The sequence below is a fragment of the Halichoeres trimaculatus genome, unplaced genomic scaffold (assembly GCF_033239565.1).
Source record: "Halichoeres trimaculatus isolate MK-OKI-2021-1 unplaced genomic scaffold, fHalTri1.1 fHalTri1_scaffold_20, whole genome shotgun sequence".
Taxonomy (NCBI): Eukaryota; Metazoa; Chordata; class Actinopteri; order Labriformes; family Labridae; genus Halichoeres; species Halichoeres trimaculatus.
In genome coordinates, this window is record NW_027437198.1 from 28,351,290 (window position 1) to 28,365,030 (window position 13,741).

General features: G+C 43.2%; 1 protein-coding gene across 2 annotated transcripts in view; it reads right to left on the reverse strand.

Moving 5' to 3' along the window:
- Positions 1 to 13,741, reverse strand: part of LOC141809644 (protein kinase C beta type-like) — an 88,583-nt gene that overhangs the window by 23,671 nt on the left and 51,171 nt on the right. For both annotated transcript variants that reach the window (XM_074696762.1, XM_074696761.1), the window contains exons 8-13: positions 12,054 to 12,150; positions 9,225 to 9,368; positions 3,955 to 4,128; positions 3,331 to 3,422; positions 1,735 to 1,797; positions 1,506 to 1,644 (exon numbers count right to left, since the gene is read on the reverse strand). In XM_074696762.1, coding sequence (XP_074552863.1) covers positions 1,506 to 1,644; positions 1,735 to 1,797; positions 3,331 to 3,422; positions 3,955 to 4,128; positions 9,225 to 9,368; positions 12,054 to 12,150 — 709 coding nt within the window. The remainder of the gene's footprint in view (positions 1 to 1,505; positions 1,645 to 1,734; positions 1,798 to 3,330; positions 3,423 to 3,954; positions 4,129 to 9,224; positions 9,369 to 12,053; positions 12,151 to 13,741) is intronic.

Here is a 13,741-nt window from a genome sequence, read left to right on the forward strand (position 1 = left end):
AAACATTGAAAACCTAACGTAGCATCAAACAGTAGCATAGCAGTGATGCAATGTTTCCTTCAATCTAGTTTAATGTAGACCTGTAACATGTTGTTGTGTTACATATAGTAGATTAAACTGACATGTATCATGAAAAGATGTAACTTTGAATAACACAGCAGTAAATAATGCAATCTAATGTCATGTAAAGAACATTCTATTCTGTTCTATTCTATTCTATTCTATTCTAATGCAACCAAACATGATGTCACAGTGTGATGCCGTGGATTGTTACTCAGAGTGAGACAATGCTACAGAACAAGATGTGATGAAGCACATTAACACAACATAACATAATGTAATGTATCAAAACTTAATTTAATATAAAGTAACATAACATGGCCTAGAGTGACGAAGTAGAACATATTATAACTAAAAGTAGCAAAACAGATCCAAACAGAAAAAACTGCAACATAAAAAAAGCAAAATGAGAAAACGTTACCTATTGTGACCTACAGTGACCTAACGTGACATAACGTGATGTAAAGTGACCTAGCATGACCTTGAGTGACATAAAGTGACTCAATGTGGCATAACTTGACATAAAGTGATGTAATGTAAAGTAACATTACCTAATGTGATGTAAAGTGACCTAAAGTGCCATTATTTGACTTAAAGTGACATAAAGTGATGTCAAGTGAAGTAACAAGACCTAGTGTGACCTAAAGTGACCTGAAGTGACGTAAAGTGATGTTAAGCGACCTTAAGTGTCATAACTTGATGTTTTGTGACATAAAGTGATGTAAAGTGTTGTACAGTGATGTAAACTGAAGTAACATGACCTAATGTGATTTTAAGTGACCTAAAGTGGCATAACTTCATGTAAAGTGATGTAAAGTGATGTGACCCGATATAGTGTCTTGTGATAAACAGCCAGTGTTGTAGACTGTTGTGATGTGTCTTTGTAATGTAACAGTACATAATAGAGAATAACTCTGTGATATAACATTATGTAACATTATGTGACGGTTCATAACCCAACATGACATTACATTACATAATTTTACACAATTCAATATAATGTAACACAATGTGATGTAATGTAAACCAATGGTGTGTGACGTAATACAACTAAATGTAACTGACCACAGCTGAACGTAATAAACGTTAATAAAGTAACAAAAAGTAACATGATATATTGTGACATAATGTGGCTTTATGCTACATGATGTAAAGCAGCGTAATGTTTTGGAGTGTGGAGTCAGTTTCATGTCAAACAGCATGAAGTAACGTAAGCTAATGTTTCCTCTCTTTGAAACACTGTGACTGTACTGAGCTGTTTACAGTCAAACTTCATATGGATTCATTTCATGTTATAGTTTCATCTTCTCTGCTAAATGCTTGTTACTTTAAATTTTTATGTGTTTCAGATTAGGAAAGTGTTTCAATAAGAGATCTGATGTGAAGGGTGACCCCCTGCACCCCACTGTAAGCCCTCTGCCCGTCCGTCCACCTTCACTCTTTACCTCGGGGGCGATGTAGTCGGGCGTGCCGCAGAAGGTCTTGGTTGTGACTCCGTCGTTCATGTTTTCTTTACACATGCCAAAATCTGCGATCTTAATGTGCCCCTCACAGTCCAGCATCACGTTGTCCAGCTTCAGGTCTCTGCCAGAGGAGACGAGAGTCAGAAAGAGGACAACCCAAAGTGTGTCTGAGCGTCTGCTTCGTATTTATCACTGAGAGGACGGGAGCTACCTGTAGATGATGCCCTTTAGATGGAGGAAGAACAGCCCGATGGCGATCTCTGCAGCGTAGAATCTGCACCAACGCATCAGAAACAAAACAAGTCATTAGAGGAGGGCGGACAGGGCGGACAGGGCTGAGAGGGCGCCGTTTGTTAGCGTGTGAGTCTGTGAAAGGTCACGGCTGTCTCTGCAAGGCCAGAGAGCAGCTGATAAGATCAACAGGAAGTCGTGCTCACACTCATCATGCAGCAGACGGTTTGATGTGTGTGTGTGTGTGTGTGTGTGTGTGTGTGTGTGTGTGTGTGTGTGTGTGACATAGAGGACAATCAGTGTCTTTTCCTGAAGATGTCAGAAAGTCTCATAAAATAAAATCATGACTTAATATTTTGTTGAACTAAATATGCATCACATCTGTCAATAAAGCTTTTTTTTTTACATTTTTAAATCAAAAATGTTAAAATTTATTTAAAAAATTCAAAATGTTTTGAATTCCTAAAATTTTTGGTAATTCTTTGAATTACTTTTTTTTGCAAATTTTTCTTTTTTTGCATATTCAGAATTTGGCAAATTTTTTACATTTCTGAATTTGGGGATTTTTTTTTTTTTTTCACGTTTTAATTTTTTATTTTTTTAATTTTGCAAAATTTGACGAAATTTCACAAATTTTGCAAATTTAAGAAATGCATGATATTAGACATTTATTTTAATTTTTTTTTATATCTGCAAATTTATTAAATATAAAAAAACAAGACATCACATGAACAATTTTATAAACACAAAAAACTTCTAGTTTCGATCATTTTTCACGAGTTTTACTTTGTTTACAATTTTTTTTTTCCTTTTCGTCTTTGTTTTAAAGATAAAGTAGATTTTGTGGCTCCTGAATGAATTTAATCCAGGTGAGCTGAGGAAAAACAGCTCTAATGAAAGTAAAGGTTGCAGAGCCCTGAGTTAAGATGACAGAGATGGAAAACTGCAGTTCCCTGAGTGACCACTAGGGGGTGGCCCCAGAAACAAAACATTAACATAAACATGAATTATAATGTTTTACTTTTCAGTAGAGTTAAGGTGATTAAAGAAAAGATGGAGTAATGTTTTTAACTTTTTAAATCTCGTGCACGCCACCTCAGAGAAACGAGCTCCTCACGCTGGTCGGCGCCGTTCAGCAGTCTGATCGTCTGCCGGAGGAAAGAAACTCTAACTCCCCACAGATCACCTGAAGGGCAAACCTCAGCGCTCACGCTTCCCGACATCCTTCCTGTCAAACGCGTCAGCACGCCGCTCTGACTTGTGATCTCGCCCAGACGGTTTAATCACTCTGCACCTTCGAGGTTTTCTACCACACACCGGAAAAAAAAAACCTCCATTCACCGCTGGATTACTTTTATTTCTTTGAAGTTGTTCAGAGCAGCCGCGAGTATCAGGGCCAAAAACATGTTTCACCGCGGGCGCCGCTAAAGACCGCTCAGCCGCCGCCGCCGCCGCCCGTCAAACTGCTGATGGCTCATTCAGGAGAGAAACACCTCAGAGCACGGGATTAAGATTACCGTGTGTGTGTGTGTGTGTGTGTGTGTGTGTGTGTGTGTGTGTGTGTGTGTCCACTCACACAGCGTGCGGCTCTTTGAACTTCCCGACCTGCTGAATCTGATACATCAGATCTCCTCCATTGATGTACTCCATGACGAAGTACAGGCGGTCCTGAGGAGACACAGAGGATCATGGTCCACACACGCTCACAGGGAGAGGTCAGAGGTCACAGAGACCACGGACGGAGACAGACAGGGGTCAAATGAGAGGAGATTGGAGGAGGATGTCACCGAAAAAACAGCCGAGGCAGAAAAAACAGACACAGAGAAACTTCAATTTAGGATCTAATTCTCCTCCATCATTGGAGAGGAATTGCCAATATGTTCCAGTTTGAGAGGAAGAGAAGGGATTTAGAGAGTGTGTGTGTGTGTGTGTGTGTGTGTGAGTGTGTGTGTGTGTGTGTGTAAACCACCCTGCAGACTGAGAGGTCTCAGCTGTTTTTATCTATTTTCTTTATAATTCTTTATTTTTTGTCTGAAAAGCCATCTGTATTTATCTCCGATCAGACGTTTCTTACACACACATGTTGGATTTTGTTCATCTTCTTCTGTTTTCTTTGTAAATATAAACCATTATTCATTGTTTCTGTGTACATGTTAAAACCCACATATGACCATGAAATCTGGACCCCTGGCCCGCTCACCATGGTCTGGAAAGTGGAGTGCAGCTGCGTCAGGAACGGAGGTTTCCCGGCCAGCGCCAGCACCCTCTTCTCCACCATGGTGCATTCAACGTCATCGTCCTGGATCACCACGTCCTTCTTCAGGATCTTTATGGCGTAGAGCTCCTCTGTCCCTTTACGCTCCGCCAGCATCACCTGGAAGGAGAAGGAGAGGAGAGACGATGTGAGCGTTTCCAGACCTAAACATCACGCTGGGAAAACGACAGCTGCATGAAAACAAAGACAAACCACAAGTTTATGATTATTATTTAAACTTTTCAAAACTTTTCATCCTCAGTATCTGTGTTTGAAATCCCACCAATGGTTTACTGTGATAAACATAATGAGAAAGCTAACTCAGCTAGCGCACGTTTAGTTCCTGAATCTGTTGCTAATTTTCTTTTGGTTGAGTTCGACAATAAGATTTAGCATCAATATCTAGGTCCTGGTTCAGGGGTCTTCAACCTGTGGCTCTGGAGCCTCATGTGGCCCTTTGATTCATTTGCATTGCCTCCTTGTAGCTTTGAAAATATATAATTACAATAAAGATTTTTTTTATTTTCATAAGAGGGTATTAATGATTAAAGACACTGACACTAAATAAAATCAGCATCACATCTTGCATTAGAGCTTTTTATGTTTTTTAATTTATTTATTTATTTTTTTTTACATTTTTTCAAATTAAGAAAAATAACTTGGAAGATTTTGCAATTTTTTTGAGAATAAAAAAAAAAGTGAATTCTGCAAATTTTTGTAACTTATTTAAATTTTTTTGGCAGATTTTTTTAAATTAGTTACAAACAACTCAGGCCTCATTTTGTCTTAATAACTTGACACAAGACATTTTTCTGGACTGACCAGTTAAATGTGGCTCAGAGTAATATAACAAGACAATTATTTTTATTTTTTTTAATATAAAAAAAATAATAATAATAATAAATAAAAAAAAACCCAAAATGAAATACATTTAAAAACAATTACTTTTTATGAAAAAAAATAAATTAAAGTTATTAAAGTAAGACAAAACAAATTTGATAAGATTTCATTTGTTTGCAGTGTGCGTTTAAAAATTAAAAATGCATGATTAAAAAAAAAACCGAGAATCGTGATTGTTGTTGAGTCAGTAAAGATCTGCTGCTTAAGCTGAGAGCTGCACACACTGACTCCATGCTGCGGCCTGTCTCCATGGTTTCTGAGCGTGCTGTCAGCAGTTTGTCTCTCCACCAAGGTCAGAGCGTTTTCTCAAACAGAGAGGAGAAGCTTTGGTCTGATCCTCCTCTCTCCTCCTCTCTCCTCCTCTCTCCTCCTCTCTCCTCCTCTCTCCTCCTCTCTCCTCCTCCTCCTATCGCTCTCCACGTGTTGTTTCCTGGAGAAACTCCCCGGCTGCTGCAAGCAGCGGGAAAATGTGGGTCAGGTCTCAGCTCACAGGTCGCCTCATGAAAGTTTCAGCTGACCGGAGACCAGGTAAGAAAAGTTCACCTCCCAGAGCCTCCACCTGTGTCTGGAGGATCAGAGGAGCCGTGCTGTAAAGGTCTGAGCCTCCATGAAACCAGGAGGAGGAACTTTAAAGGATGATTCAACATTTTTAGCACCAAACAAAAACTCCACTGTTGGACTTTCTAGGAAACATCTTTACACACGCGACGTGGCGTCTCTCTGAGGCTGTTAGCGTGAGGAACGAGGCTTCAGAGCGATAACGCCTCTGTGACAGAGCGAGCTCTGTGAATCATCAGCTCAGATTCAGTCTGCGACACGTGGAGCGACTGGAAGGAGCTGAAACTTGTCATCTCCTGCGCCGTCCTCCTCTTTATTCTCAAATTAATGAGCAGACTCTAACTTTTTATCTGAGCACAAAGCAGGCGGAGGATGTGAGGGGAAATGTGCTGAGCTGGACGCCACGTACGGCGCCCAGTGTTTGGAGCTGCCATCAGGCTAATTGAGTTTTCAGACCTGCACAAAGGAGCTTTCATCCAATTGTGTTTCATTTATTACAGTTTTTACGTCTCTTATGCTCATTTGCATTAAACATGGCGTGAGCGTAGCGGGTGGAGTGGTACTGCAGCTGCTGGCGTTGGCGTTGGCTGGTTTATCGACCTGTGTGACGAAGCGTTCCTCAGGAGGCGAGGTCGACCAGATCTGAGCACGAGCACTGTCAGAAAAATAAACTGTGGGAGTGTTTTCGTCAAACAGACGTGAAGTGTACGGTTTGAGATGTTTCAGCTTAACGAGGTGAAAGGAAATCGTCTCCAGCTCATGATTGGATCGCCTCACACACTCAGGAAGCTTCAGACCTGACGTCCACTTTCCTCCACTGAGACTGAAACTTCTCTGTTTATGCCTCATGAATATTCAGACATGATAATGAAGCAGGGTCACAGGGGTCAGGAAACTACAGGAGGAGCAGCACAGATGGACACACACACACACACACACACACACACACACACACACACAGGAAGTTAGGAAGTGTTTGCATTAAAACAGCTACAGTCAAAGAGCGTCTCCATCAGAGCTCAGAGATCTGCTGAAGTCAGATTTATTAGAAACCAGCTTTAAAAGTGTGTGTGTGTGTGTGTGTGTGTGTGTGTGTGTGTGTGTGTGTGTGTGTGTGTGTGTGTGTGTGTGTGTGTGTATGTGTGTGTGTGTGATGTCCCATATGGCAGCAGTGTGACTCCTTGAAAACACAAAGTGTGTTAAAGTCGAAACAGAGGAAGGACACCATCTGGCCCAGAGCTCGCTTTACGCAACCACAAAGACAAGGACGGAGGAGGAGGAGGAGGAGGAGGAGGAGGAGGAGGAAGAGGAGGAGGAGGAGGAGGAGGCGCAAACCACAGGGTTTCATCCAGAACCCAAAACCTCTGCTCACAAAACGGGCCGGACACACACACACACACACACACACACAGATCGAGCTGTTTGTCCTCATCACAAACTGCCGTGTTTGGACTTTTTGGAAGAAGTCGTCGTCAGTTTCAGCTCCAGACGACTCTGAGATCTTCATCAATCACAAAATGTTTCAAAATCTTTTACCAAACATTTGATTAGATCCAACAAAGCTGTTAATAGGTCATGTGACAGAGCTGGTGACGAATAGGGACGCACCAATCCAACTTTTCTGGATCTGATACTGACCAGGGCTTTGGGTATGGACCCATACTGATCTGATACCTGTTTTTTTTTAAACCATTTATTTTCATGGTCATTTTAATTTACAAAAAAGGATGATAATAATAATAATAATAATAATAATAATAATAATAATAATAATAATAATAATAATAATAATAATAATAATAATAAACAATAAATAAATGAGTAAATAAATGAAAAATATATATATATTTATATAAAATAAAATAAAATAAAATAAAATAATTTATTTTATTTAATTGATACCTGTGTTAAATAATAACCTGCATGTCCTACTGCGGCATCAGACTGGTCATGTTTGGGTGAAGTTTAAAAGTTAAGTATACAGAAATACTGACGTTAATAATCATTTAGACTATAAATCAGGCTGTATCGCCGTCTGTATCGCTCTCAGTGATCATATCTCACACGTCCTCTCCTGATTACCGTAATACTCAGAGTAGAGGCTGCACAGCATTTCATGTTAGCAGCTGGATGAACACACACTGACACCACAGGAACCATCAAAACACACACGCATGACATGAGGTCAACGCCTGCGTGTGTGTGTGTGTGTGTGTGTGTCTTTGTCATAGGTAACTGTCCTCATGTGTCTCTGTTGCTTTCCTGTGAAATGCTGAAATCAGGAGTGTGTGTGTGTGTGTGTGTGTGTGTGTGTGTGTGTATGTGTGTGTGTGTGTGTGTGTGTGTGTGTGTGTGTGTGTCCAGTGTTCCAGTAATGATCGCCCCTCCGCTCAGGCTCTCCACATTGGCGCATGGCTGTAGCTTTAAATGCCTGTTACCATGGAAACAGGCAGTGGGCATACAGGTCTGGTACACAGACAATGCCCCCCCCCCTCCTCTGCTACCCGCTGTTTACCCAATTCTCCTCCTCGCCCTCCTCTCCTCTCCCTGATTTTCATTCATTCATGTCACTCTTCCTCCTCCTCCTCCTCCTCCTCCTCCTCCCCCACCTCCTCCTCCTCCCTTCATTCAGTCTGACGTTTTTACCTCTCTCTCAATTCATTCATGTCAGCCTCTGCGCTGTGCTCTCACATCTCTGTCTCTCCCTCCTTTCATCACTCTCTGCTCTGTCACATCACAGTCTCTGTCTCTTCCCTCCATCCATCTCTGTCTCCTTCAGCTCCGTCTCCTTTAGCTCCCTCCATCTCTCTGCATCCATCTCTGCTTCCTCTGCACGCGCTCACAGAGAGCTTCAGCCTCACAGATACAGAGAAGCTGCTTTTAACCGTCTGTGCTAACACATGATACCCATACTAACCCTGAGTTACAGCAGCGCGACACCTGGAGGTGGAATAAGGTCAACGTGGTCTCAGTGGTTACTGCTATCATGGTGGTTACGGTGGTCACAGTGGTCAAAGTGGTCACAGTGGTCTCAGTGGTCACAGTGGTCACAGTGGTCTCAGTGGTCACAGTGGTCTCAGTGGTCTCAGTGGTCAAAGTGGTCAAAGTGGTCACAGTGGTCTCAGTGGTCACAGTGGTCAAAGTGGTCTCAGTGGTCAAAGTGGTTACAGTGGTCAAAGTGGTCACAGTGGTCTCAGTGGTCAAAGTGGTCACAGTGGTCAAAGTGGTCACAGTGGTCTCAGTGGTCAAAGTGGTCACAGTGGTCAAAGTGGTCACAGTGGTCAAAGTGGTCACAACGGTCAAGTGGTCACAACGGTCAAAGTGGTCACAGTGGTCAAAGTGGTCACATCGGTCAAAGTGGTCACAGTGGTCTCAGTGGTCACAGTGGTCAAAGTGGTCTCAGTGGTCAAAGTGGTTACAGTGGTCAAAGTGGTCACAGTGGTCACAGTGGTCAAAGTGGTCTCAGTGGTCAAAGTGGTTACAGTGGTCAAAGTGGTCACAGTGGTTTCAGTGGTCACAGTGCTCGAAGTGGTCAAAGTGGTCACAGTGGTCAAAGTGGTCAAAGTGGTCACAACGGTCAAAGTGGTCACAACGGTCAAAGTGGTCACAACGGTCAAAGTGGTCACAACGGTCAAAGTGGTTACAGTGGTCAAAGTGGTCACATCGGTCAAAGTGGTCACAGTGGTCAAAGTGGTCACAGTAGGTCTCAGTGGTCTCAGTGGTCAAAGTGGTTACAGTGGTCGTAGCGTGTGCCTCACCTTGCCGAAGCTGCCTTTGCCCAGCACCATCAGGAAGTTGAAGTCCGACAGCTTCATGCGGTCTTGGTTCCCGTTGGAGTCGAAGCGGGATGCAGCGTTGGCTGATTTTCCTTCTGTGTTCTTTCCCGGACCAATCTTTGCTCTCTGAGAGTGAAAAGACAAAACGACTTCATTAGACACTGTCACTGACATCCACACACAGCTCAGGCTCTTTGCTGCTGCTCTGCCTGCCTGCCCTGCCTGCCTGCCTGGGTTTTTCCTGCCTGCACATGAATCCTGAGTATCAGGGCTGGAAGTATTGGGTTTATGTTTTCAGCAAACCCTGAAGCTGTCAGTCAAAGTGTTTCTGGAAACTCAGGGAGCAGTGAGGAGCTCAGAGAGGCCTCCATGTTTAGGGTTTGCTGCGTTCCCATCACAGCCGAGCGTTTGGCTGGAGGAGGAGATAAATGTGTTAAACAGGGAGAGTTTGAAGCCTCTGGTTTTATTCTGTTTCATTTATTCTGCACAGAAACTTTAAGCTCCAGTTTGCACTCTCCATAACCAGCCAGCCTCCCCTGGAGTCTGCCGCTCCGTCCAATCAGGACTGAGGTCTCCTGCTCCGTCCAATCAGGACTGAGGTCTCCTGCTCCGTCCAATCAGGACTGAGGTCTCCTGCTCCGTCCAATCAGGGCTGAGGTCTCCTGCTCTGTCCAATCAGGACTGAGGTCTCCTGCTCCGTCCTTCACCCTCAAACTTCAGCCTCCATCAGTGTTTGCTTCATCTGAAGCTTCTTCATCTCTTTAAACCTGCTCTTTGTCTCTGCCTCTCCATTTATTCCTGTCTGCACCTCCCTGACTTCCTCCATTATTCACTCTCCTCCTCTCCTCCTCTCCTCCTCTCCTCCTCGGCTCCTCGCTCTCGACCTTGTCATAGCAGAGATTAGGATCTTTAAATCTAATCTATGATAATTTGATTCTCAGCCTTGTTAAGCCTTCCTTAATTTAAAGACGATCTTAAAACGTGAGCAAAACGCCAGCGCTCTCAGAGTGCGAGGAGCAGGAGGAGCAGGAGGAGCAGGAGGAGCAGGAGGAGCAGGAGAAGCAGGAGGAGCAGGAGGAGAAAACCTCATCCCATCAGATCTGGATCTGCTGATCCACATCCAGGATCCTCTTCGGTCCTGTGCTCCTCTGCCTCCACTTTAAACTGTCAGAGTAAAGCTTTCAAGTACTGTGTGTGTGTGTGTGTGTGTGTGTGTGTGTGTGTGTGTGTGTGTGTGTGTGTGTGTGTGTGTGTGTGTGTGTGAGGCAATGCAACCCTTACAGTTCTCTGCTCATCAATGGATAAAAGGCTCTATCTGTCTCCATCTGTTCTGACACACACACACACACACACACACACACACACACACACACACACACACACACACACCCACACACACACACACACACACTCAGAGGAGTAGTGGAGGTATTTGGGAGCAGTGGAGTGTGCTGGAGTCAACACTGAGCCTTCATAGATTAACGCTGCTCTGTGTGTGTGTGTGTGTGTGTGTGTGTGTGTGTGTGTGTGTGTGTGTGTGTGTGTGTTAGAGAGCTTGATTGCGGCCCCCCTTGAGATTGTGTCTCAGTGAACGTCTGAGGCCCGTGACCTTGAGGAGGAGGAGGAGGAGGAGGAGGAGGAGGAGGAGAGGAAAACAGATAAAGGGGAGAAACACAGAAACACATACGGGGGGGGGGGGGCAGAGGACAGAACAGATAAGGAGAGGAGAGAAGGAGACGCAGGAAGGAGGCAGGAAGGAGAGACAGAAGGAGAAGGAGAACAAACCCTCCTCACAGAGACTGAGAGCAGAGCAGGACCTGAACACACTGAACAAAGACGGTCTCTGATTGGACGAAACAAACAGGAAGCTGCAGAGCTGAGCAGGAAGTCAGCGCAGAGGAACTGCAGTTCTCTGAGCGGCCACTAGAGGCCGACTCCACAATAATCCTCATCAGAGGTCGTTTACGCCACCGCAGTTTCAGGATGAAGCAGACACATGTTGATGGTTTTCAGCCTCTGGTTTCCATGGAAACAACAATTGAGCTGAAAACTCCCCAAAACAAACTCCAGAGTGGAAATTAGTTTGAACTCAGCTCAAATATGAGTTTTTATTTTCACACAAAGATCAGTTTTAAGGGTTGAAGTATCGATATTGTACCAGAGGTTAAAGTATCACAACAGATTGCTGTGTCAATATTTTTTAACACCTCCAGGAAACAACAAGCCAGAGTTTTCAGTGGAAAAGCTGACGTCAAGCTCCGCTCTTAAATCGCCATGTGTGACCTGGAAACACCAACCTCGTACTGTGGTTTGCACTAAAACAGGAGATATCACTGAGGATGTGTCTGGATTAACAGGCTAAGCTAAGCTAAGCTAAGCTAACCATCTACCACTGCAGCGGGGAAACGGCCTCAGACTGACTCTGACACGGCGTGCTCAGGACAGGAGGAGAAACGGAAAGAGGAGAAAACGAGAACAGGGGTTAACCTCCCCACGGCCAAGTGTGTTAATGAGTGGGCCTACTGGTCACACACACACACACACACACACACACACACACACACACACACACACACACACACACACACACACACACACACGCCTGAACCTGCAGTGTGCCAGACCGGATGGTGCTCTAAGTGTGCCTGCCAACTGCTAACAGCTCTCCCAGAGAGCCTCTCACACACACACACACACACACACACACACACTCACACTTTTACAAGCATCCACCATGCAGAGACACTCACACACATCCGGGCACACATCTAAAACACCAGTAGAAATTAAAGCACACACACACACACACACCTCAAACTTCTGGCGGAGCTCCTCGTTGCCCTCCTCGCCCTCCGGAGCGACGGGGACGTTGAAGTATTCTCCTTCTTCCTGGGAGAGCAGCTTAAACCTGAGGAGGAGACCAGACCACATCAGTTCTCAGGTTTTTCTCAGAGTCCAAGTTCCCAGACCTGATCCAGAGACCAGATCCAGAGACCAGGATGGTTTGCTCATTCACCCTCCTTCATGGACAGAGCGAAGATTTCATCGTTTCACAGAATCAATGGAAATAATTTTTACATCAGCTTCACGAGGCCTGAGGAGCTCAGAGCTTCAGAGCTGTCCTCACAGGGAATCAGTCACAGCTCAGAGACAGGTTTACACTTTAAATGCTGTTTAATGAAGCTGCTGTTTGTCTCTGAGACGATCAGACACTGAGACGATCAAACTTTAAGAGTTAAACCCAAATATCAGCTGATCACGGTGCTGGCTCCATCATCGTCCTGAACGTGACGCCCAATCACAAACACACGCTGCAGCGTCATGTGACCACGTTCTTCCTGCTCGTTAAACATCACAGAAACTATTTTGGGCAAAGGATAAAAATCTTCCCAAATGTTTTCATTTTTTTTTAATTAAGAGAAAAAACACAATTTAAAGTTTTTTTTGTCTTTTAGCCGTAAAATGAGAGCTGATGTTAGACACAGATGTTTTTCACTTTTGGGAGTTAAATTATTGAACAGACTTAGTGATGATTAAAAATGTGTAAATCACTGTTGAGTTTTAAAAAAGAATTAAAAAGTAAAATAATAAAGGGTTACAACAAAAATGACTAATGGTTAAAAAGAATAATTATTTTTATTATTTATTTTTTTATCTTATTTTCTTCTTTCCTTTCTTTTCTTCTTTTACTCTGAATAATTGATTTCTTTTATTTATTCATTTATTTATTAAGTTAGTTATCATGATTACTGCACATATCCTTGCTGAACTTAAAATTAATACAAATCTATCTTTATTATTGAACTTGTTTACAAGAAAAAATGAAATAAAAATTTCATCAAAAAAATAAATAAATAAATAAAAACAGAGTAAATGTTGTCATGATTTTTTCCCCTTATTTCTTATTTCTATTATTCTAAGTTATTTTATGGATCATAAAAGATTGGAAAAATTTTGAGTTTTTTTTTTGTGGAAAAAAAAATGTTGTGCGAGCATGTATATACATTTTATATACTTTTTATTTTTATTTTTTAAATTTTTATTATTATTTTTTTTTGTAAAGTGACTGCACATAATTCATATTTTGTACTGGATAATGTAACTAAATTAAGACACTCATTCATTCGTTCATTCGTCACAGAGGAGCAGAATCTCCCGCTCAGGCTCACGCTGCTCTCTGTGGTTATCTGGTCGCTGTGGCGTCTCCACCTCAAACATCTGATTAAAAACCCTGACACAGCACCGTCAGGAAAGAGATGGAGAGATAGAGACTGAGCTCCACAGAGGGTGAGGGGGGAGGAGGGGGGAGGAGGGGGGAGGAGGGGGAGATAAAGAGACGTGTAGAGATGTTTTTAAGTATCACCAGAATAAAAAGCCGAGCTCCCACTGAAGTATTTCTCCAACAGCGCCGCTCCCACCAAGGTCACCTTGACTCCCCCTCCTCTACCTGAGCTCTCCCCCTGCCTCCCCTCACTCCTCACCCGTCCTCCCCTCCACTC